The 24,928-nt window shown below is 38.9% G+C and overlaps 2 protein-coding genes across 6 annotated transcripts in view; both read left to right on the forward strand.

Annotated features, from left to right (window-relative positions):
- LOC113062820 (SAM and SH3 domain-containing protein 1-like) overlaps positions 1-19,874 on the forward strand; it is a 64,730-nt gene extending 44,856 nt beyond the window's left edge. For 3 of the 5 annotated variants that reach the window (XM_026232824.1, XM_026232820.1, XM_026232822.1), the window contains exons 5-20: positions 1,556-1,593; positions 1,857-1,943; positions 2,357-2,469; positions 3,960-4,061; positions 7,512-7,644; positions 8,208-8,608; positions 10,152-10,223; positions 10,365-10,502; positions 11,183-11,315; positions 11,804-11,973; positions 12,147-12,356; positions 12,968-13,118; positions 13,705-13,833; positions 15,550-16,514; positions 18,363-18,494; positions 18,614-19,874. In XM_026232824.1, the coding sequence (XP_026088609.1) occupies positions 1,556-1,593; positions 1,857-1,943; positions 2,357-2,469; positions 3,960-4,061; positions 7,512-7,644; positions 8,208-8,608; positions 10,152-10,223; positions 10,365-10,502; positions 11,183-11,315; positions 11,804-11,973; positions 12,147-12,356; positions 12,968-13,118; positions 13,705-13,833; positions 15,550-16,514; positions 18,363-18,494; positions 18,614-18,874 (3,235 nt within the window). In that variant the 3' untranslated portion in view covers positions 18,875-19,874. The remainder of the gene's footprint in view (positions 1-1,555; positions 1,594-1,856; positions 1,944-2,356; positions 2,470-3,959; positions 4,062-7,511; positions 7,645-8,207; positions 8,609-10,151; positions 10,224-10,364; positions 10,503-11,182; positions 11,316-11,803; positions 11,974-12,146; positions 12,357-12,967; positions 13,119-13,704; positions 13,834-15,549; positions 16,515-18,362; positions 18,495-18,613) is intronic. The other 2 variants (XM_026232821.1, XM_026232823.1) reach the window with 2 other exon arrangements.
- A 2,745-nt stretch (positions 19,875-22,619) lies between these two features.
- The window catches only part of LOC113062823 (uronyl 2-sulfotransferase-like), a 45,409-nt gene continuing 43,100 nt past the window's right edge, over positions 22,620-24,928 (forward strand). The window contains exon 1 of the mRNA XM_026232825.1: positions 22,620-23,242. Within this exon, the coding sequence (XP_026088610.1) occupies positions 23,044-23,242 (199 nt within the window). The 5' untranslated portion in view covers positions 22,620-23,043. The remainder of the gene's footprint in view (positions 23,243-24,928) is intronic.

A 24,928-nucleotide genomic window follows, 5' to 3' on the forward strand; every position in this document is an offset into this window, starting at 1 on the left:
CAGGAGACTCCCTTTGGATTCTGTGAGAAGTGAACGAGAGGTTAAACAGAGAAAGTTTGTGTTTTCATGGCAGTATAATGAAATTATAATTCAGGGAGGCCTCCGTCATGCCTTGTGTCTCAAACACACTCTTGAGTAAAAGAGCAGCTTTGATGTCTTTATTTGGTCAGAGTGCAGTGGACATCCTGAAATATGCAGGAATCTGTGTTTTTAAGCACATTTACACAGAGCTGGTAATGACTTGTAAAATCTGACCTGACACTAAACACAAACACACACTGTTCCCTTGAGTGTGTGTATACTGATAGCTTTAGTAGCGAGTATGTCATAGAAGTATTTTGGACACATGGACTTTGCAAACAAAAAGCATACACACATGCACATATGATTATTTAAGCACAAGTGCCTGGTAAAAACACTGTCTTCCTGTGGAGAACACCAGACCTAAGCACATAGGTGCACAAAAGTTTATGTTAGTGTATGCTTACATGTCTTTCTCAGGGTTTACATTAGTGCAGACTAGATTAAGATTGTTTTCTTAACCCAAGGATGAGTAAAAGAATCCACCATCCAAATAAGAAAAGCACAACACATAAACGTGCATACTTGTGTTTATGTCCCCATCTGTACAACCAACACATTTGAGAGATTTTCTTCTCCCTCTGTATTTTAGGTTTTGTTGAAAGTCTGCTCAGTTCAGATGTTTCCTCTCACTGGCAGTTAACACATGGCCCCGTTTCACACAGTATTTTACAACAGACCGGATGAAAAAGTCAACATGATCCATGTCACATGGCAAATAGGAATGTAAACACTGGATATTTTCCCAAATCAGGATGGGGTGTCCAGTAAAAAAAAAAAAGGCTAAATAATGTGGTTTTGACTCCAAACATTTGGGCCAGTAAACAAAAACATATTGACACCAAATTGTTGAATGTAATAAAATGTAATTAATACGTTTAGTGTAAGGAGTTTAGCCCCTTTAACTCTTCGTATATAAGAGTTTGTTTAAAGTGGTTTAGAGAAATGTGATGTGTCTGTGTTATAGTAGGATTTAATTAGGCCAAATTTATTTAGTCATAATCGATATGTAATCTGTGGATTCTTGGTGCGCTATGTTTTGACTCCGTCATGAATGAGTGATGGCGTGTGTTAGATTTTTATTTATTTTTTGGTATTTTCCAAAGGCACTGCCTCAGAGAAGTGGAAATATAAACAGGCAGTGTCTGTCTGTCCTGCGGTGGCTCTTGTTCCCTTTTTCTCCCTCTCTCACTTTCTGTCTTCCTCATCTTGTTTCACTGTCTCATCTGTGCCCTGTAAGCCTCAGGAGCCTGACATATGCTCTGTGAACAGCACCACACTGCCCTCTACTGCCTCGGATCATAGAAATCTCTCTATCTCTCCTCTGGTTAACGCAAATCCAGCCACCACTGGTACACACACACTGCCTGTCTGTCAGTAGGAGATGAGGCCATACATGAGAAATGTAATGTTCAGTGTTGAAGTGTTTCATTGAACATGTTCTAACTCTATTCTTTTCTATATTTTCCTTTAGAATTCCTCTGCACAAGTCCAGCTCTGAAGATGGATCAGGTTTGTGTGCCATTGTGAAAACTGTTCAGCTATTATTATGATGCTCTGGTGGCATTATTTGGTGTTATTCCAGACTGGAAGGTTCTGTTGACAGACTGAAAGATCTGTTTTGTAGATGGGCAGAAGTATAGGGATTAGATAATAGATGTAGAGTCAGTTCTTTTTTGTAAAGTGTTTGATTTAGGTATTTCAGAGTTTGTTTGTTTGTACAAAAGTTAATGGGTTTGATGGCCCTGATGGCTTTCTGCTTTCTTCACAAACAGGAAAATGGGACAACAAGAAGAAAAACAAATCCTTCTGGCAGAACTTTCGAAAGTCACAGAAAGGGGTCACAAGGCAAACGTCAAAAGGTAAAAAAAACAAGCTCACTCTGCTTTCTCATATTTCCTCCCTTCATAACTCTTTGTTCACTTGTTTTTATTGTTCAGAGACACTAAGAGAGAAGAGATGGCCCACTCAGAATTACAAATGGAAGAAATAATAACAATAAATATTGTGGCAGTAGTTTCATCTTTCACTTAAATATGCAATTATTTTTTTAATACTGTTTGTTTACTCCAGAAAGAGTAAAACAGGGCCACATTTTTATTTTATTTTTTGCCTGCAAATATGAATTTATGGCACCACTGTTGTCATATTGCTGATTTCAAAATATGTTTTTGAAACATGATCTTGACTGTATGATTATCACTGAATGGAGTGATTTGACCTAAAGGGGATTTCCCTTGTTCTTGTTACTTACCTTTGACCTTTAATCCTCCAGGAGAGGACATTGGCTATGTGGCCAGTGAGATAACTATGAGTGATGAAGAACGGATCCAGCTGATGATGATGGTGAAAGAGAAGATGATCACAGTGGAGGAGGCGCTGGCACGGGTAAACACATCCCATTATCCCCGAACAGTAAAACAAATGAGCTTTCCTAGCTTACATTCATGTGTACTAACCTTACTTACCCAGACTGATGCCCTCTGCTCCTTCTTTGCTTGAAAACTACATACACACACTCACATACATTTAAATACATGCGTTCTGACCCTGCATCTGAGAGCTGCAGTAATTTTTTAGTGCAAATCATGTTTTGTTGAGATGAAGGAGGGTCTTTGGTGTCTAATTTCTGATGTAGGGTTAGCTGGTAATCGCTGAATCGATTACTTGTGTCCTTTTCACTGTTTAGGTGTTGTGGGTGATTGTAGGTCTCCCCCCTCCCCCCCTCTGTTTTTTGTCATTTATAGTGATTCATTATCATCTGATAATCAATCTAATGGATGATTGTAGAATGTGGTTTCCTTCTCTCCACAAGGCTGACATTGATTCCTTTAACCAATTGGGTTTTCTACATCCTTTAATGTCTCTTCTGCTTCATTGGGCTAGTAGTTTTTTCATCTCTGTTATGAGCAGTCTTGATTGACTAGATCTAAAGTTTGAATCAATGCTAAGCCTTTATGGATAGTTGACATCATACATGCTGTAAGCATGCATGAACTTATCTGTCCTCTTGTGTTTATGTTTGAATGCAAATGTATTTTTTAAATTAATGTTGCTTTACTTGTTCTGTGTTCTTTGTCTTTGTGTGCTATGTTTCTTTTTGTGTCCAAAAAAAAGGATAGTCTAGTGATGGGTAGTGTAGAATGAAAATGGACCCAGGATGAACCAATGATCATTATGCATTTTTATTGTATAAAAAAGCAGCTTTGTTGTTTTATTCCACTGGGAAAAAATGGAAATTGGAGTGACATAAGGGTGGGTAGTAACTTTTTTTTTAACCTAAAAAATTAATTTGAACAATTAAAAACAAATATCTAATAAATTATTATTGAATATAATTATATTTATATAATAAAATTAAATCTATATATATTTTTTTATAAATAACTCCTATGCTCAGTTGTTTGGTCAAAAATGCATTAATACACACATTAAAACAGTTTTACAATTAATTTACAAGTATTACAATTAATAATAAATTATGATCAATTATAATCAATTAATATGTTTGTTTTTGTTTGTTTCAAACATATTTTAAAATGTAGTTTATTTCAGTGATGGCAAAGCTGAATTTTCAGCAGCCATTACTCCAGTTTTCAGTGTCACATGATCCTTCAGAAATCATTCCAACATTTTCTGACATTCAGAAAGCCAAACTTTTGAATGATAGTCTATATAAATACAGATAATTAAAAAAAAAAAAAAAACTTGTTTAAATGGACATGGTTTTTCTGTGAGTCCAGCTTTGTGTGTGTGTGTGTGTGTGTATAATGTTGTATGGGGTGTTCTGACTCTGTTTCTGTAACGGATAGTGTGTGTGTGTGTGTGTGTGTGTAAGGGCGAGGGGGCGGCTCTCTTTGACCTCTTGTTCTTCATAGTTAAAGGAATTTGAGAGGAACAGACAGTTGAGCAGCAGTACAGACACAGCAGAGTGGACTGAAGGATCCAGTCCCACTGTTAACCTCTCCTCCGTCTGCAATGTAAGTACTATACTAAACCACTCAGACTGTAGATCTGATAGGGCGTTTACAACATAACCTCATTTAGGCACATCAAAGTTTATTTCCCCCCTGCAGTAAGTGTTAGTAATGTCTCTCACTGTACTGACTGATGTCATGTTTGTGTCTGTCTATGGAGATAAATCTCTGCAGACCGCACTAGTGACCCTGTGGTTTATAAACTCAGGCAGTGGTAGTTCTTACATCAACCCACTTCATCCCCTTCCCTGCTATAACCTCTGTAAACACACTTTCATTTGCTTGAAACTTAAAGACTCTTTTAAAGTTCTGCAGGTAACACATTAAATGTGCACTCAGTATTTGTTCTTTTTTATGTTGATCGTCTTGGATTTACATGATGCATAATGATGTTGAGTATCATGCTTCAGTTTTTGATTTCACTGTAAAAATGTAGATGGTCACATTCTGTGACTCAATGGTAGTCAGCCATGAGTATTGTTAGGCTGTTCAGGTGATCTGAACGTAGCTTTTATTAGGTTACTGATATGACTTCATAGTCTTCATATGTACACGTTCATGCAGTTTTTTAAAGTACTATTCATTTATGTTGAGCTGGCACACTAAACATCACATGGTGATGAGGTCGTAATGTACATCTTAACTGAAGAGTGTCACACTACTTTGGCTCTAGTTACCATTACAAGAGCATGCTTTGTGTAGACTGTGTATATGTGCCTGACTGTGCACAGGGCCGTCCCAAGCATTGCAAGAAGAGGTTCTTGGTTAAAGCCTTGAAAGGTTTGGTAACACTGGATTTAGTTTGCCCTCTTGGAGAAATAAGCTGCCAGTACACAAACACACACATAGTTATCATGGAAACTTTGAACAGCTTCCAGCCTCTGGAAGTAAACATACACCTCCTTTTCTAATGGTCAACAGCTAAGCTGTTTTTGCAATGCTTTTTTATGTTAACAAACCACAGCACTGCTTCGCTCAGCGCTTAAAGCTACAGAATGACTTACTATGGCCAGCAAAGCCTTGTGTCCACTGAGATGAATCACTGCTCGTTCCTGCCGCAACGCTTTCTGTGCATCTTTGCTGTTTGTGTGTGCAGTCAGTGTCATTTTATGTCCAAAAGGATTACATTTGAAAAAAAACTGAAGACCCTTTTACTAACTAATGGATTTGAAGAGAAATATAAATACTGCTGTTGTGGGTGAAGTTTTCCAAAAACTGTGAAGAAATGTCCTTGGATATGTTTAACACCAAAATCAAATCTACTGTGAGACTGTTTTAATGTACATTTAAGCCCTATTAAAAAAATTATAAAAATGAAACCACTTTTTGATAATACTGTGTGTGTGTGTGTTTGTGTGTGTGTGTATATAATGTTTAAAAAAAAAAAAAACATTCCACATTCCATCGGTTAAGATTTTCTTTTATTTAGGAAAATTAATTTAAAAAATAATTAATTGTGATGGAAGACAAAAAATAAATAGTATTTATTTTCATTCTGCAAAATATAATTTTTTGTAATAATTTTATTTTGTTGAAATATGACTCGGACATTGGTTCGTGAGATTCTCCCTTTGTGCTGTTTTACCCGTTATAGCAAAATGAGAGGAAATGAGGTAAGCAAATCTTATTCAAACAAAGACCCTGTATCTCCCGAGCCCCTGGGGGTGTTTCTGAAACAAACATTTCTTCCTGCCTGTCTCTGCCACATATCAGCATGAGCTAATTGAATCTCAGCGTCTAAATGAAAAAATGGATCGCTGTAGGAATCTTGGCCCCTGGGTTGATGATCTCCTATTTATAATTGGAAATGGGTCAGCCCTAGTCTGTTAATGGTTAAACCGACGGGCACAACTCTCTCTGGGGATCCCACTGATCTGAGCTCAGTTTAACATTAGTCAGAACACTGAGAGCTTGCTGTGTATCCACAGGGTTCCCCTGTCATGAGATCAGTGTCAGCTGTATTCAGTATGTGACCCGTCATGGCTCTAACGGAGTGAGCTGCTCTGGGATCAGTGTTAGTAGCCACTGTCACAGAGGATGTACTGTATCTCTATATGAATGGACTGCAACCAGACCAGCCTTTCTTCTCTCTGGCCCACATTCCTTTTCTCCTCTGAAGACCATTAAGGATGTTCAGGGGTCATATGGCAGACCTCAAAATGTTTCCGGACACACAATCTCATGCCTTTTGCCACAGTCCCCCACTGCCTCCAGATATTGCAGAGTTTCCTTCAAAAAACTGTTTACAGTTTCTGTTCATCTCTGTATGAAATGGTGTTGCATTGGGACTTTTGCATGGACTGCTAACATCTAACCTACAGAAAAACTACTCTGGTAGGAGCACAGCTGGACACATTTTTACACAAATTCTTCTTTTTTAGTTCTCTTTCTCCCTTCTTTCTTTCAACCCATACTCTTGTTTGAAATGTGATTTTTGTAAGCTTGTTGCCGATGAGATTTGAGCAGCCCTTAAGTCCTTAATGAGATTGTCCTGATGTTATTTTCTTCATATGGCTGCTTTTGATTATTATGTAAATGAATTTTTCTGCTCCGTTTCTCGGAATACACTTTGTGCAGTTTGAGCCGTGTTATTGTATGTCCGCCTGTATTTCTCGTCCATCATCACAATGATTCCTCTTCTTTTTAAATGATGGCCATTGTGGCCTTAAATGATTAGCAAAGCTTATTCAATGCCTATGGTGAACAATTGAGATTTTGTGTGTGCATGCGGTTGAACTGTAGATTTCCAGTAACAGATCACATTCAATCTCAGGGATTTAGTGGAACACTTAAGTGTGTGGTATGTTGGGATACACGGGTATAATTGCCGATCATTGAAATGGGTCAAAACAGCGCAGTCGCTCCCGATGGTTTAAAAACAGTCTGTGGTTAGCACAGATTATATCCTGTTAGTTAAAAAATAGCATGTCATCCCATAATGTGGTGTACGTTTAGCGAACAGAATGTTTTTGGAGTAGAAGGACTCTTTTCAAAATTGCAATGTGCAAGTTTGTGGTTTTGGTAGAATGGATTAAAGAGGTTTTGTCTTTGTGTATCAGAGGTTTCAGTATCATTAATGATGTGTTAACTGAGAGCTCAGGATATGGTAGATGTTTATTAGGGGGTGTGATCCGGTCATAAATCATCTCAACAGTATAGTCCCTTTCTGAATTATTCATTTGGACTAAGAAAATGATTTATTACACCACAAATGCTCACTCATTCTCATCTGGTGTTCAAAAACCAGACTTAAGTGTTTTTCCTGGACTCTGAATTTCATAACACATAACTCCATACTGCATAAGTCATGTTCTTAATATCAAAAGCCCATCCTAAACATGTCATAATCTGTTCATACCAGTTGAAGCCATCATTTTCCCTTCTTTTTTTTTTGTATGTGTTTTATGTTCATATGAGGTGATATAATACTGAAGTTGAGTTTTCCCTCTGTAGTCTGTGGAGCAGTCAGATGATGAGCAGGAGGACTCTGTGAAATTCAAGAGGCTTCACAAGCTGGTCAACTCAACTCGACGTGTCCGCAAGAAACTCATCAAAGTGGATGACAGCAAAAGACATGGCTCAGAAGGTAGCTGAAAAAAGAATTAAGAAAAAGAATGGCATTAACTTTTTTTATTTATTTTTATTTATCTATTTTTTATTTTATGGCATAAAGTTTGTTTTTGCAATATTTTTTAAATTAAAGTGTAACATTTATTTTAGTTTACTAACACTGTTATATGCAATTATTTAGCAAATCTCAAAAAGTGTGATAATTTTTCACAATATTATTGTATTTTCTTATTAAATACATGCAGCCTTAGTAAGCATCGACATAAAAAAATCTTACTGACATGAAATCTTTTTTATAATTTTCTGACATTAAATGTTTTTGAATGGCATTTAGACAAAACAGTACAGAATTTGAATATCAATTAACAGCCAGAACATGAAATTGGTTAGCAGCTTATTAGTATTAGCCAGAATTTGTATATTGTACATCTCTAATTTAATCTTTTTTTATTTGACATCAGTTGTATTCCATACCTTATTCCACTGCAATTAAATAATTAATAGGACAGTATTGCTTGGCATAGATTTGTAGATAATTTCAGTTTAGAGAAGTTTTTGTTTTGATCTTTTTTTCTGCAGATTCGCTCAGTCTGGATGCAGCCCCCTTATGTGATGACATAAACGCACTGTATGCTGAAATCCACAAGAAGCCGGCCCAGTGCACAGACTCCTCTTTGTCCTCTCTTGCCCAAGAGCAGCTTTCTCTGGATGGGGACACGGACAGTCTGACCACCTCGCCGTCCACCAGTAGCCTTGACGCCTGGAAACCTGCTCACAAGTTAGTGAAGACCCCCGGCGCACATCCCCACGGCCTGATCCGCCCACCGCGGAAGAGTAGTGCGGGATCCGGACTGGGTGTAGTGGGGGGTAGTGGCTCCTCTTTCTCCGAATTGGAGTGTTTGGCAGACGATAATGCTAAAGTCTCCCGTTCGGCTACAGACGGAGAGATGCGGAAGGCCTTGTCATCTCTATCACATGGGGTAAGTACTGACAGCGTCTACGCTTTTTATGGCCTCACTAGGCCCCGCCCAAAGCCACACCCCCTTCTAGTGTCTTTAGATGACATTAACAACACCAAACGGCCACCCGTCTCCATGTGGCAGCGCAATAAACCTGATCCGAACTATGCATACTCCACCAAGCACCTACTCTACCAGCGCTCCTGCAGTGCTCAAAAAAACATTGCTCCCTCCTCCACCTTGCCCACGTCCCCTCCCACTCGTGAGGTTCCATTGGCCAGGGAGAAAGGAAAGAGCTGTGTGGGCGGGGTAGTGGGCAGCTGGCTGTTTCCACCGAGGCGTCTGAAGGGAAGGACGGCGGTTAGTGAGCTCAACATCACATACGTGGTGGAACGCAGCCTTTACGGTCACTTGAACTGGACGGGGCTGGTTAGGCCCGTAACACTGAGCAAAGCAGACAGGCGTTGGCTCCTGGAAGACGAAAGAGATGTGAACAGGAAGTGGGCATCCAGCATGGATCGCTGCACCAAGCGTGTGCTCTTACGCATCCAGCAGAAGTCTGTGAGTGTGCCGGAAGAGCAGATCTACAGTGCCCCCGGCTGCACTGGAGGAACAGGCTACTGCAAAGCTGCAGAAGAGAATTACAGTAGGGTACAGTTTACAGACAAACTGCTTGAGTTATATTTCAAGACAAGACAAGACAAAGTCTGATACTTAAATATAATCTGTGCTGTCATAAAATGTAGTTCTAAAATCTTTACCCATCTCTGAGGTGATTATTAATGTTAGAAATCCCGTAGACTGCTAGTAAGCCATCAGTTTTTCTCATTACTGTAGGCTCATGTTGTTGCAGTATGGAGTCAAAATCTCATAATCTAAGAATAGTGTAAAAGAGAAGTAAAAAGTGAAAATACCTCAAGTCTTATCTTTCCCCAACCCTGAGCTTCTTTCATTTCTTGATCTATTCTCTTGTAGTCAGTCATGTGTATCAGAGCATAATTGAAACTTGTAGTCCTTGAGAGACAATGGAGAGTGCTAGAAGAAAATAAATAATATAGAGTTCCTTCTGCAGCTTTGTAGAGTCTGCCATCTGTGGATCCTCATCGTCATTCATCGTGAATGTGAACATGACCGTGATCTTCATCAGTGAACCCTTTCATCTATTTTGGGTTGGAAATGCCTCTTTCAGCCTCAGCATGAATGCTGAAATTTTGATTGATGTTATTTTTATTTTATTTTATTTTATTAAGTCTGTTCACATTGGTTTTTTATTTCTCATGATTTTTTCAGTACCAATTTTAAGTTCATTCATCAAGGTTTGACAAGAAAGTATTGGTGTATTTACATGATACTAAACAACTGCTGAAAGATTTTATTTTGAATTAAATAGGAAATCAGGTCATACCATGAACTATTTCTTTTGGCAGCTGGTCATTTTAAAATGTGTGGTTTCCATTATAAAGAGCAGCATGAATCATTGAGACTCTTGAATTGATTAAAATGACTCTATCTAAATATATTAATTTGCTTGTCAATTCACAGTAATTATGTATTTTTTCCACAGAGAACATGTAGCTTTGGAGGATTTGACCTGACGAATCGCTCCCTCCATGTGGTCAACACATCCGAGCCTAGTGTGAGTACACATGCACTCTTTCTCTCGCTTCCTCTTGATTCCAGCTCTCATATGCAGCTGCAGTGTTTGTGATCCAGTTGTGTTGTTCAGCTGGCTTTCAGTGTGCTTAATCGCTCTCTCTCTCTCTCTCTCTGGCTTAAGGAGCAGGAGGCTCTGTACAGGGACGCTGTGAAATCTCCCACCACGTCCCGCATCTCTCTAGGGAAGAAAGTCAAGTCTGTCAAAGAGACTATGAGGAAGCGCATGTCCAAGAAATATGTTGGGTCTCTCTCTGAACAGGTACACACACAGATGCCCGTGGGCTTGCTTTTACTGTGCTGAGTTATGTGCTTTATAGCAGGTTTGTTCAGAGGTGAGACCCTGTCTTTACTCTAGAGGGAAGTAAGCACATGTGTGCCCTACTTTCTATGTCTCAAACTAGGGTCAAACATCTCTTTATGTAGCCTAGAGTTTGGATACAAGCTCAGTCCAATTAAACACACCCATATTCCCTGCAGTGTTGAATACACACTCACTGCCTGTATTTATGTGCTGGTTAAAATGTGTTTGTCACTAATGATGCTTTTAAATGCTGTCTCTGTAAGCAGCTCACTAGGTTTTAGTTACAATTTAGGCAGGAATTAACATCGATATGACATGTCTCATATCTTTTAGCATGTTTAATGTAGATCTCTGGATATGTATGTGTGTTAGTTAGTGTTGAGCTCATCTGTGCAAAGTGAACTTCATGTGCCACCGTCATGTCCTGCTCCCTCTAATCATATGTTGGAGTGCCACCTAGTGGCATCTTAGTGTAATTACTTTGCTTCACTAGAAGATGAATATCACAGTGGTGCTGCAAAGCAAGAGTTCTTTTTGTTGGCTTTATATTGTATACATCACATGCTGTCCATTTTATATATTTTTGGTTTATAAATAATAATACAATCTCAATTCTCTATTTTCTTTTCTTTAAATAGTCCAGTCCAGATGGAACACCCAGTTGTCCTCAGTCTCCTCAGCCAGACACAGACTCTCTAGAGAAACCCAAACTCAAGGCAGGAGGGTCTGTAGAGAGTCTGCACAGCTCCCTCAGTGGGCAGAGCTCCATGAGTAAGTGATTGTGCGTGGGTGTGGGTGTGGGTATGGGTGAGTGTGTATATGTCGAACACTGTGTTAAAGCTGGCATGAAAAGTTTCTTCTTTTTTTCAATTGTTTTAGCCTTGACATTTTTAATCAAAATGTCATAAATCAGTCTTCCAGTGGAAACTATAGACTACCCTCTGGTGACATATGCTGAACTCCAAGCATTTAGTCTTACAATTGACTGCAAGCTTGCATTCAGATCTGCCTCCGTTCCATCCAATTAATAAGTGATGAATAGATGAATCCATGTCCTACTTTTTTCCTGTTTCAGTATTCTGTTTTATTCTGTTATATATTGAAGAAAATATCACTTTTGAATCATTGAATGTTTGTGCTACAGACATTAATGGTGCCTTAAATCACATCTATGCTTTTTTTCTGGCAGTCTGATTAATGATTTTTGCCTGTTGAATGAAACCAGTTCTTTTGTAATGATTGTGGCGAACTTCTCGCAGGTGGACAGACTGTGAGCACCACAGATTCATCAGCCAGCAACAGAGAGAGTGTGAGGAGTGAGGATGGTGATGATGAAGAGCCTCCATACAGAGGTCCTTTCTGCGGCAGAGCTAGAGTTCACACTGACTTCACACCGAGTCCATATGACACAGACTCGCTCAAACTTAAGGTACTCGATTTGTTAATCAGATTTGTTGACCATGACTTTGTTTAATACTACTTTTATTTTAAACTAAATGTTAGACCTTTACAACCCAGTGTGATTAAACGTCAAATGGTCCATCTTATTATATGTTCATAAGAACTTTGAATCGAATGAAATTTCTCTCTTTTTCTCTCAAGAGAGGAGATGTGATTGATATCATCAGCAAGCCGCCCATGGGCACATGGATGGGTCTGCTCAATAACAAGGTGGGCACGTTTAAGTTCATCTATGTGGATGTTCTTGCTGAAGAAGAGGAGAAGCCTAAGCGATCGGTCCGGAGGAGGAGGAAGGGCAGGCCGCCCAAGCCCAGCTCAGTCGAGGAGCTTCTGGAAAGAATCAACCTGAAGGTGAGACCGAGACCACACACAAACTCACACGCACAGTCATTTCTTGAGATATGTGCATGCTTTAAAATTGGATTGATATGTCTATAATCATCTAACATAAATCTGAGTGTGTGGCTCATCTTTCATCTTTACTGACAGAATGTAAGAGCAGGGAGCGGGGAGAGACGAGAACATGAAAAAGTGGATCCTTGTGTGAAAAGATGGTCAGCTCTTGTTAAAGCCGATTAGCTGAGAATGTGGGACGAGGTCATTTCCCGATGCCAGTTAAAAATTTTATTTAAAGACCGAGACATACACACCCTTCAGACCTCCCACGAGCTCCTGCATTATTACATCTCTAAATAACGTCACATTACAGACCTTACAGTTGAACACAATAGACACCAAGGATGCATTTTAAGCCTCATTGTGTTGCTTTAGTGTGTTAATGGAATATAATAATAATAATTGGCCATCACAAAAGAGTTTGAAGTCTTGAAAAATTCCCACACATAAATCCAGCCGTAGATGAAGATGAGGGTGGAGTGGGGTATTTTTAGCTGTAGGGGGCCTACATAGTGCTGCTGCTCTACAGGGTGTGTAATCTGTGAATGTATGTGTGTGTATTTTAGGAGCACATGCCTACGTTCCTGTTTAATGGGTATGAAGACCTGGATACATTTAAGCTACTAGAGGAAGAAGATCTGGATGAACTCAATATCAAAGACCCCCAGCACCGTGCCGTTCTGATGACGGCTGTAGAACTACTACAGGATTACGACAGTAAGTACACACACACACACACACTGATGTTCAAGAAGTTTTTGAGATTTGAAAGATGATCAAAGATTCAAAATACAAAAAAAAAAAAACAGTAATGCTGTGAAATGTTTTCTGTTTTAATGTATTTTAACATTTTATTTATTCCTGTAATGGTAAAGCAGAATTTTCAAAAAGCGTTACTCCTATCTTCAGTGTCATGTGATCGTTCAGAAACCATTCTAATATGCTGATTTGATCAAGAAATACTTCGTATTATCAATGGGAGAAACACTTGTGCAGTTTGGTATATACATTTTTCTGAATTCTTTGATAAGTGGAAAGTTCTAATGAATATTTATAGGAAATAGAAATCTTTGTAACATAAAAAAAAAAAAAAACACTATATACTAAAATGTTCTACATAGCAATTGTCTATAATACATGGATATAAGCATCTGTTGGCATTAACATCCATTAGCAATGGTAATTCAGATTACTCAGGATCACCCCCAACAACTTTAAGCTTTTTCCACTTGTTTATAGATGAATATTTAAATGTATACATTTCTTAACTTTGTGTGTGTGTTTGTGTGTGTGTGTGTTCTAGGTAGCAGTGATCCGGAGCGCAGCGCCCTCTCTGGCTCTCAGGAGAAACTCCTCTGTGAGGGGCGTGGCCTCATGGCCGACTCCCCACGGGACTCTGGTTGCTACGAAAGCAATGAAAACCTAGAGAATGGTAACCAGGCGCTTGTCTAGCATCTCCATTCCAACCGCATCACCATGTCCAGCCTAGTGTAGCAATGCCATGACACCATCCTCTCACTTCTGGGCCACGCCTCTCTCTGCCATGACTCAGTGTCCTAACAGCCAATGAGATCCTGTCATCACATCTGGATTTAACCTAAGCCTGTCTGTCTGTCCATCTGCTGTGCTCTGTTTTCTATCTGCTTCTCTGCTTCAAGAGGCACTCTGTCATCATTCCTTTAGCTCTCTTATCCAGCCTACCCAGACTCCTGCTTCTGCTTTCTTCCATTCAGCTAGAAATCACAAATCCAAAAGCTGGAGCAACTCTTGCTATTGCTAACTGATCAAAATTCATCCGCTGCCTTGGAAAAATCCAAAGAGAAACAAGACAGAAACTCAGAGAAACAAAAACAAGGCTTGTGCTCACAGCAGGACTTAAACGTGATGATTTTGAGAATGTTTGCGAATACAAGAGCCATTTAAAGTCTCTCCCTTTGCCATTTCAAGATATATCACTCCATATTTGTGTGGTGTGTTGTTGTTGTCATATTGCACAAATTCTTATGTGCCTAAAAAGAAAAGACTTTATAAATACAAAATGGAGTTGATGAGTCACGTACATTTAAAAGGTGATATTTTACATAGATTGTGTAAAAGTAGGAGCTAATCTACTATTTTTAAGGATTTTATCCAAGAGAAAGTATCGTTTCATTTTGTATTTCCAAATCAAATTTTGTATTTCAAGGTTTTCACTCTTCTGTTGTCTTCCTAACCTCCTACTGGCATCTCATAACACTGACTGATCCCTCCTCCTGTTGTGTATGACAGTGTATGAGTCTGTGTAAGTGTGTGTGTTTGGAGTATGATTGTTTAGGACGAATCAGAAATTTGTGTGAAGTGAAAAATAAATCCATCCTGTGATCTTTAGCATTCTGGTCTGCTTGCTTTTTTCATCTGTTTTTTGAGTCATTGATTTTGTTAAAGAATATCTGATGTCCCAAGAAAAATACTTTAAATGCATCCATGGATGCTCCTTTCTTTCATTTCCAGATTCTTCATTCCTCAACCATGTCATTATCATTTATTATGTTTTTGTACATTTATTTTCAAGGTCCCTGCATATAAATTCTCATCTTTTTGCTTCATAATTTTATTAACTTCTGATGTGAAAAAAATTGGCAGAAAATGGTGCTTTCAAAATAAATATTTTCTGAATTTGTGGTTTTTCTCTTTACTTACTGTCTTAACACTCACACTTAACACTTTAACCCAAAACTAACTCTTAATCCCTAAAAATTTTATACAACTAATCAACATATCTGTAATTGAAATATGTAATGAACTACTGCCCACTTTTTTTTGCACTTTATTTCCTGACAGTTTTCATCACTTTGTTTCAGACTGTAGTAGTTTTGTTTCACATAATTTTGCAGCTCTTTCACTTACACGATGATGTATAAACGACACCAATAATAGTGTGTATTATATGTTTGGCTCATGCATCAATAAGAAAGTGGGAGAGCTGCACTTTCATGTGTGTAACCAAATTGCCACAACAGTAGCTCTTCCAGATCATCTACTTTATGACATCAAGAGTTATTCTGAGTAACCAAAAAACAAACCAACCATGAAGTACCATCTGAAGCCTTTGAGGAAAGTATTATATGTGATTGATGAATTTATGTGAAAGCATGACTCTCTGTTTCAGGTAAGAGCCGCAAGGCGTCGCACCACAGCCGTGGTTCATCTGGATTTGATTGTGGGGGTGTAAGGTCTCCAGACTATCCCACTCTACCCATGACTCACTCCACAGAAGTTCTTCAGCAGCAGGCAAAGAAAGAACGCAAGTTCCCGAAGCCTTTTCTGCCCCGGCCCATAAAGGCCTTCAGTCTGCATAGCCTGGGTCTCAAGAAGGCCTCCAAAGCAGGACAAACCTCCCGCATACTGGTCAGCCGAAGCTGTGAGGAGTTAGACTGCCCCCAGAAGACCCCTGAGTCTGGGAAGCGTTCGCATTCTCTGGGGGATATACACTGGGAGCAGACCTTCGATCCGATGAAGAGTGAGAGTAAGGATAAAGGCAGGCCAGAGAGCAGCAAAAAGGAAGTAAAAGCCGATCCTGTAGAATCAAAATTTAACCAGATCAGCAATAAGGCTAGAAGAGAGATGGGCTCAATGCAGAGACCTACGGTTCCCACACAGCTTCCTCTCAACACAGTCAGTCCATTTCCTGCTACTCAGACCTCACACGGCCAACCAGTTTCTGCCCCAACTAGCCCTCCTCCACGGACTCACCCTAAAAAGCCACCCGTCCCACCTCCTGTGCCTGCTAAAAAGTCCAAAGAACGTCTGCCGAATGGTCTGCGCCACCCTCCACTAGTGCTGTCGGGTTCAGTGCCAAATACACCAACTCTACCCCCAAAACCCACATTCACCCCAACCACTCCCTCCGAGAGCTCCCAATCAATGCCATTATCACCTGGTGAATCTCCAGAAGCCCTGAGTCCAGCCTGGCTGTCTGACCTGCCTGAATCAGCATGTCCTCAGATCCACGGAGCTAAAGTTGCCCTCAGCAGGAAGATCTCCCATGCCAAAATGACCGACCTGGAGACTCTGCTGGAGGACCGGATGCACTTGGAAGGCATTGACCTCACCGAAGAGCCGTACTCTGATAAAGTAAGTCATGATTTCACTTCAGATTAATCTAGTAGTAATGCTGTGGCCTACCACAATTTTCAGGTCGTAGTAGAGTCTATAGCATTCACAAAAATGAATCCCTTTAAGAACTTTTTGGAATCATAAACTTGTATCATTTGGCAGAGTTCCTCAAATCTGGCCCTAGAGAGCCACTGCCCTGGAGATTTTAGCTCAAAGTCTGATCAAGCAGACCTTCCTGTAATTTTCTAGTAATTCTCAAGACCTTGATTAGCTTGCTCAGACGTTTTTAATTGTGGTTAGAGCTAACCTCTTCAGGGCAGTGAAGAACTTCGAGGAAACCTTCAGTATAGCCTAATGGCCTTAATGTTCATGTGACCACAAATTTTTATGAACTGCGTCATATGGGAAAAATGGTGTGGAAAATGGCAGCACTTTAGCAGTTATAAAACGGTTAGCAGACTAAACAAAATCAGAATGATTAACAGTAGAGGGGGGTGGACTCAACCATGCCACTGTCCCTGGAAAGTCATGGCTGGTGTATTTCACTTTCATTTACTGCTGGAAGTTCTTTTGAACATTCATTTTAATCAGTGCTCATCTAAAGACTACTTTCCACTCATCAATTTCCTAAGAAGATATTCCTTTAGTATCTATGCAGTAGGTCTCTGCTGGAGTCTGTACAATTAATCAACCTTCTTTTCTTTGGCTATTTTTAATTGCTAAATGCATGGCTTAGCACAGACATAACTATCACATATCCTGGATCCTTTCAGTCATGGCAGCAAAAGCAGTGGGAAAGTGGAATGGTCTGAGGACTTGCTAGAGAGCGTCTTGAATCTGGTAACACTTCTTGGGTTCTCGGTATGTAATGTCCACGCTCATCATCAAAACAAATCTGATACAAAGGCAAAAAAAGAAAAGAAAAGGTGAATAAGAGGTGAAAAATGTCCCCTCCCTATAATGAAAACACTGGAACAGTTTGTTGTTTCAGACTGCCTGGAGTTTTAGTGCTTTTTATTGGCAGCCAGTCATATTATGCCTGGACCCACAGCCTATCGGATGTACCCCAAATTGGGAATAAGAAATAGTTTGAATGTCTTTTGGTAGATTTTGTAAGTTAAAGCTGATGTGTGTGTAATGTAAATGAAATACTTTTTCCTCTCGCAGCTTGTTTGCAGTTCATTGTTTGATTTCCCTGAGGAGTGTAAACACTGTGTCTCTGTGGCACTATCAAAAAAATCAGTGCTCTGCTTGTGTAAGCTTTGTACTTGGATTGTTGATTATTTCACAAAGAGGGCCAAGTATTGCCCTTATTGAACTAAATACAATAAAAAAACTGCTTGGTTTGCAATAGTATGAAGCCACATTGTGTATTTTAAAGATTGCCATCTGGCATGCAAACAAAGACATGCTGAAAATGGTTCAACTGGATCTTAGCTATGCCACACAGGGTGATGTTAGCATTTTTGTCCTGAATCTCACATTTAACAATTAAATCTTGCTCTTCTTGTAATGCTGTAATTGGCACATAAAGTTTGCTTGTTTGTGAGTCAACCTCCGTTTCCAAGAATGCTTGGTCTCCATCAGCCGTAAAGTCAATTAAAAAGCCACATGAAATAAACTTTATGATCTGATCATTTCTGTTGAGATGAATGTTGCGCTGCTCACATTAGCTTGGCGCTAATCACGGCTTAGCTTGAAACAATACAGCATTAGCAAGGCAAAATCTCATATTTGTCATATTTTGATGACTGAATCTGTGGGTAAGGTTGCTAAAGATGTTTTCCAATCGCTTAAACAAGGTGGTGAAATTCACTAGATCTTGTTTTCCTGGCTAATCTTTCATTTTCTCTCTGTGTTTCTCAGCACGGCCGCTGTGGTATTCCTCAGCTCTTAGTACAGAGGTACTCAGAGGACTTTCAGCAGCCAGTGAAGGACGTGGCGTCCAGTCTGGATCAGATCAGAGTTAAACAACTCCGCAAGGACCACCGCATGGCTGTGAGTTACTTCAGCAGATTCAATTATTTCATGTAGCACATGCATGTGAGTCAAATTAGAACATAATTCACTGCATTAGCACCGACATTTAGCACTTAGTGTTTTGTTTTTCTCCACAGATTCCCTCGGGAGGCTTGACTGACATGTGTCGGAAGCCAGTGTCTCCTGTTCACATGAGATCTGTGTCTGATTGGCTCGTGTCAATTGGAATGCCCATGTATTCTGCCCTTCTATTGGCTGCAGGCTTTGACACCCTGGATCACGTGTCATCCTTGAACGAGGTGAAAGTGAGGGAAGCGGGCTTGAAGCAGGACCATCACATACGTATTCTTCTCAGTGAAGCCCAGCTAGTCACAGCCAGCAGCTCAGGACAGTCATAATACTAACACGAGCTGTTATGAACTTGACTAAATGGATCAGACTTTGCTGGCGAAGGGACAGACCTGGAAAACAGCTGCCAAATTTTCTCCCAGCTTTCTGTTTTATAATCTCAGCCTTTTGGCAATTTCAGAAATGACTGATCTGGCTTCCAAGGACTGTTATTGTTTCTATGGAACCTTCTGTTGAAAAGCCTACATCTAGTTTTGGCCTGAAACATCTGCCTGTCGAAAGCAAGCACACTTTTTTCTGAGAATTTTTGCTTTTGTATGAATTTGTAGACTTTTCTGAATCCCTTTTTCAGGAAGTTTGAGAATTACTAAGGAAAGAAAAAAAATATTTAGTGCTTACTGAAGCACTTGAGTATCAAGAGAACTTCACCTGGCCAAAGCAATGTCATTTCATGCAGGTTCGTTAGTATAATATTACTTTATCACTCAAAGCATCCAGTATGTATATGAAAAGATGCGTTCTTTTGGGTGAGTCATTCCAAAAAGCATGACTTTGCCATATGGAGATATTCAGAGCAAAGCACATTTTGATTTCAGGTCAATTATTGGTCACGGTTTTAGAAAATGTGTACTATGTTTGTACAAACGGTTTCATTTTGTTTGTTTGTTTTGAAGGTGACATTTAAGCATCAATCCTTATAATCCGCTCAATATAATATTCGATATTCACAGCACATTTAATCTTCCCGGACTTCCAAACACACAATATTAAACGTGCATCCCTTACTCGGCTGTTATATCGGCGGTATATCAGATTTTATTGCAGCTCTATCAGTTTATGTTGCCTGTTATCTTGAAAATATACTCCTGCTTATTGTGTACCTCTTATCGTACTCATCTCTGATGCAAATGATGCATCACGCAGATGTAATATGCTTGCTGGAGTGAAATGTGTACAGGTGGTTTTTTTGTTGTGGTTGTTTTTTTTTTGTCTTTTGTCCAAGATTGCCTTGCACTTTGACTGGGGTGTTGAAGACATTTTGAACTGTAAAAAAAAAAAGCCTCAAGCTCTTGAAAGCACACAGTCTTAGCCTTAAAATACAAGTAAATCAAATCGAAACTTGACTCTTTCTCTGACTAACTTACTGGAGTGTTCTGACACTAGTCACATATACAGACTGGTAATTTACCCATTTGATAAAAGTGTTCAAAATTGGGACGAAAGATCCATGAAGCATCATTTATTTTGTCATTCAGAACACAATGCAAATGGCATGTGTTAGTGTGTTTCAGGGAGAATAAAGTGTTATGGACATAACTTTTTCTTGCACACATCTGGTGATTCTCTCACCAAAGACCGCATCTGGCAGACTAGCTGACGTCTGTTAGTTACGTCACTTGGGCATTAACATGATGTCTTCACTGCTCGGATTTAAAGCATTCCAACACTCCAAACTAAGCACAATGAAGCGTGTTTCTCCCACAATCACTCTCAGGTTGGTTTTGATGGAGTACATTTAGTTGCTTCTACAAATCCTTTGGTTTTCTAGTTATAAAAAGACACCACTCGTGTTTCCCCAAGAACTTGCAGTTTTAGGAAACAGTGTCTTTTTGAAAGCGTGCTTCAGAATTGTATTTCTCCCTCATGTCATTTACTCGTTTATATCTTACCCAGCACAATTTATAGACCGTAATGCTCAAGGTTTTGATGAATGTTTTAAGCAGTAGAGAATCAATAAGATTCTTGTGTACCAGAATGGATGCTTTCACTTGAGTGCTTTGAAAACAATAAGGCTTTTTATGTGATTAAAATTGAAACTATATTTCATGAAATGATACTGTAAAAATGCACTTTATTAAAGAAAGTTGTTTTTTAATTCTATTGTGGATAAAATGAGGTTACAAATTGACACGTTTATTATTTCCTTTTTCAAAAAGGTTTTTTTTTTTTTCAGGACAGATGTTCATGGTTGAGGTATCAAATCTCAAATCTCTGTAAAAAAAAAAAAAAAAAAAAAAAACTTTAAAAATTATAATCACTTGCTAATTAATTATAGAACTAACCATGACCAGTTAATTATTTCAACTTAAATGCTATAAAGCTTGGTCTTAATTACATATATGAAATGATTAACCAAGGTTGCACATTCTGTATATGTAATTGATATTTAAATAACTTATTTTTGCTTTTACATCAAATGTAATTATTAGCTGTACTATACATCATAAAGCAATACTCTTTCACCTGTAGTTAGTGACATGCTCCAGTGACCATTGTAAAATATATGTATAAAAATGATTTTATCTGGTTCAAGTTCGCTTATGATTGTTTATAAAGGTTGCTTGTGTATTTACAAACAAAATTGTCTTAAAATATTTGTCCCTTTGACGTGTAATAATAATAAAAAAAAAGAATATCTTACACTGACTGCTTTCCTGTACTCTGTATTTTCAGCATCATTTCTCCAGTCTTCAGTGTCATATGATCCTTCAGAAATCATTCTAATATTCTGATTTGGTGCTCAAGAAACATAAACAGCATTCATAAGATGATACATTTCTTTCTTATGTGGTACTTTTATACAAAATGCTGACAGTTATGTCAATGACACAAACCCATATATATATATATACAGTGGGGATCGAAAGTTTGGGCACCCCTTGCAGAATCTGTGAAAATATGAGTAATTTTCAAAAAAATAAGAGAGATCATACTAAATGCATGTTATTTTTTATTTAGTACTGTCCTGAGTAAGATATAAAGTATATATATATACTTTATCTTCAAAAGAAGAAGAAGAAAAAATAACAAGGCCTTCAAAATGATGTAGAAATACATACCCATAGCGCACATATTTGATGCCTGATTGCATCAGTAAAGATAGTCATTCTCACTGAAGTGACTACATTTCTCTTACCACTAGTATCAGCAAATAAGCATCCTAATTTGAGAACAATATTCGTGGGGAAGTCGTGGCCCATTGGTTAGAGAGTTTGACTCCTAACCCTAGGGTTGGTTGTGGGTTCAAATCCCAGGCTGGCAATAACATGACTGAGGTGCCCTTGAGCAAGGCATCGAGCCCCCAACTGCTCCCTGGGCACTGCAGCATAAATGGCTGCCCACTGCTCGGGGGTGTGTTCACAGTGTGTGTGTGTTCACTGCTCTGTGTGTGTGCATTTTTGATGGGTTAAATGCAGAGCACGAATTCTGAGTATGGGTCACCATACTTGGGTGAATGTCATGGCACTAACATTATTATAATATTTTTATGTTATTTTTTTATTTTATTTTATTCTTTGATGAATTACAAAACCCCCAGGAAACTATATCCAAAATTGGGAGACAACCACAAACACAGCTTAAAGCTAAATAGCTATTTTTCCCTTGTTCACCTCTGATTTGGCAAACATGATTATATTCCCAGTGGGTTAAATAAAGACATTATTTCATTTGATTTCGAATGTCTCAGTGAAATAAAAGATATTGTGTTGCACTATAAATAAATCCATTGTGAGGCAGACTGCTTTTATCATTCTAACACTTACTCACTTACATGGCTGAAGGAGTAAAATTTACTTCTGTTAGTTCAAATAGTCAAAAACTGCTCAGTCATGAACTTGACCCTTGGCTGAATATTTAATTAAAATTGTCCTTATTGCCCTTTGCTTCAACAGTATTTATTGGAAATATGGATCCAAAAGCACAGCTGTTTTTACACTGTAGATAGATAGAGATAAACATTGCACAATTATTTGTTGATCTTTCTTATGAAATATGTATTTTTTTATTTAAAAATATGCATTAGTTAGAATAATTAGTGGTTTTGCAGCTGAATGTGTGTGTTAGTATTAGTTTTTCTTGGGTTGCACTGATTCTGTCGCGCGCTTTCACGCGTCTTCCGCCTGGTGGTGCTAAGCGACGGCAGCGCGTGAGCGTGAGTCCATCCTCCGGTTGAACTTTTTCCTCCACATACAGTAATCTGACACCGACACTAACCCCTAAAAGCAAAGGATGGATTCCCACCTTCATTCGTAAAAATAGCTCAGCCAGAGCCGACAAGAAAACACGGCCAAGCGGGGGGCAAACATCTGAACGCGTGTGCTCGCGCGCATTCATCTGTGAAGTGACCTTAGTTTTTGTTTAAATGTTGACTAAACAGTTTCTATCTAAAGAGGCGGATGGGTGACTACCATTCTCGGCGCTTCCATGTGAGGAGACGATGAAGAATTACAGCAGCAGTCCCCGTCCAAACACTCACAGCAGGAAGGGATTCTGGTTATCGGCTCTTGGGCTTCGCTTCTCTCTGCGCGATTATGGTTTCTGCATGGCCACACTGCTGCTCTTCTGTCTCGGCTCACTGTTTTACCAGCTGAACGGGGGACCCTCAAACGTTCTGCTGGAGATCAGGCAGTATCTCGGTAAGATTAGCTCTCTTCCTCAGGCTTTCACTAGTTTTGGAGACTTGTACCGTCTGCTCTCTCGTCACGGCATCAAAGTGTCCAACATTTCCGTTGTGTGTAGCCGAGCAGATGTTGGATTTCCCGAGGTTTCTGCGTGTTTTCTTGTTTAGGCGTGTTTGGACAGGTTTGCTTTCTTACGTCCTCAACTTTACGCAAAATGTGTATGAAGTCAGCGATGTGACGCTTTTGAGGGATATTTACACCCGCAGAGTTCATTTAAACAGACAGTTTATGCCAAAATAAGTTATCTGATAGGCTACCCACCCTCACAAAACTGTTACAAACCTGCGTGCGCACAATGCGATGTTAGGTAGACTCTTCCTAACAAATTAAAGTGAATGAGGACTCGGCGACTGTCATTTGAAGAAAGTCAAGCAGATTTGGAACACCATAACCTTGACATGATAGTGCATGAAGGCAGAATTTTCATTTTTTGATGAACAATCCCTTTAACTTCTAATAATATATAATGAAGAACTGTTTATTTTCTTGTTCAGTCTTTATGAACATACGTCTGTTGCCTTTAAACACAAGCAGTATTTGCCTGCTGAGATCATGTACCTTCTGTCAAAGTAAACCAACCAATATGCTGATCTAGGTAAATGGAACAGCATCAACTTATGTGTATTATTTTTATGTACATTATGTGTGTTTAACACATTCAGAGGTACAGTAGGATTTTTAAGATCTTGTTCAGACAAATAATTTTTTAAATATAAGCTTAAGATTTTATTTAGGTTTTGACAGTATAGCCTATTTGTAGTCCGTACTAGATCAGAACTAGACTAGAACTTCTTATATAATTGTTTTGTTTAATTATTGCTGAACATTTTTGTTGAGCTGCCAAAGGAAATGTGCAGGAGGGCTGTGAGATCAGGAGAGAGACACAGAGCTGACAGGTGTGTTGTCATAAAAAGCAGTCATTATGTTGGTATCAAATTGAAAATAACATTACCCATGAGCAGTGCATGATTTTATTCTGCCGGACTGTGTTTGTGAAAAGGACTTCTCTGTCATTACATCTTAAGGATGTAATGTGCACATGGATCAGCCGTCCACTTATCGACAATTCATCTATAATCTTTCAGGTTATCTTAAACTATTAAACGGTTAGTTCATTGAAAAATTTGAATTTGAATTTCGAAGCATCCTATGTGTAAGTGACTTTCTTCTTTTAGAATAATCAAATAAGAGTTATATAAAAAATTGACCTTGCTCTTCCAAGCCTTTCAATGTGGGTATGTGGGTGTTTGTTATCAACAGATCAGAAGACGTGAAATAAAGTGCTCGCATCTGTCTCTCACACGGCTCCGGGGGTGAATAAAGGCATCTTGTAGCGAATCCATGCATTTTTTTAACATAAATATCCAGATTTCAAATGTAATAAACTATTTTTTCTCATTTCTGCTGACTGTTGGGAACTGGAAGATGTGCAGAGACGTTTTATTACAGATGTGCGCACTTTATTTCACATCTTCTGAACTGTTGACAACAAACACCCGCTTACCCCATTGAAAGGCTTAGAAGAGCAAGGACAGTTTTTAATATAACTCTGATTGGATTATTTTAAAAGAAGAAAGTCACATACACCTAGGATGCTTCGAGTGTGAGTAGAAGATGGAGAAATTGTAATTTTTGGGTGAA

This window comes from Carassius auratus, chromosome 45 (assembly GCF_003368295.1).
Source record: "Carassius auratus strain Wakin chromosome 45, ASM336829v1, whole genome shotgun sequence".
Taxonomy (NCBI): Eukaryota; Metazoa; Chordata; class Actinopteri; order Cypriniformes; family Cyprinidae; genus Carassius; species Carassius auratus.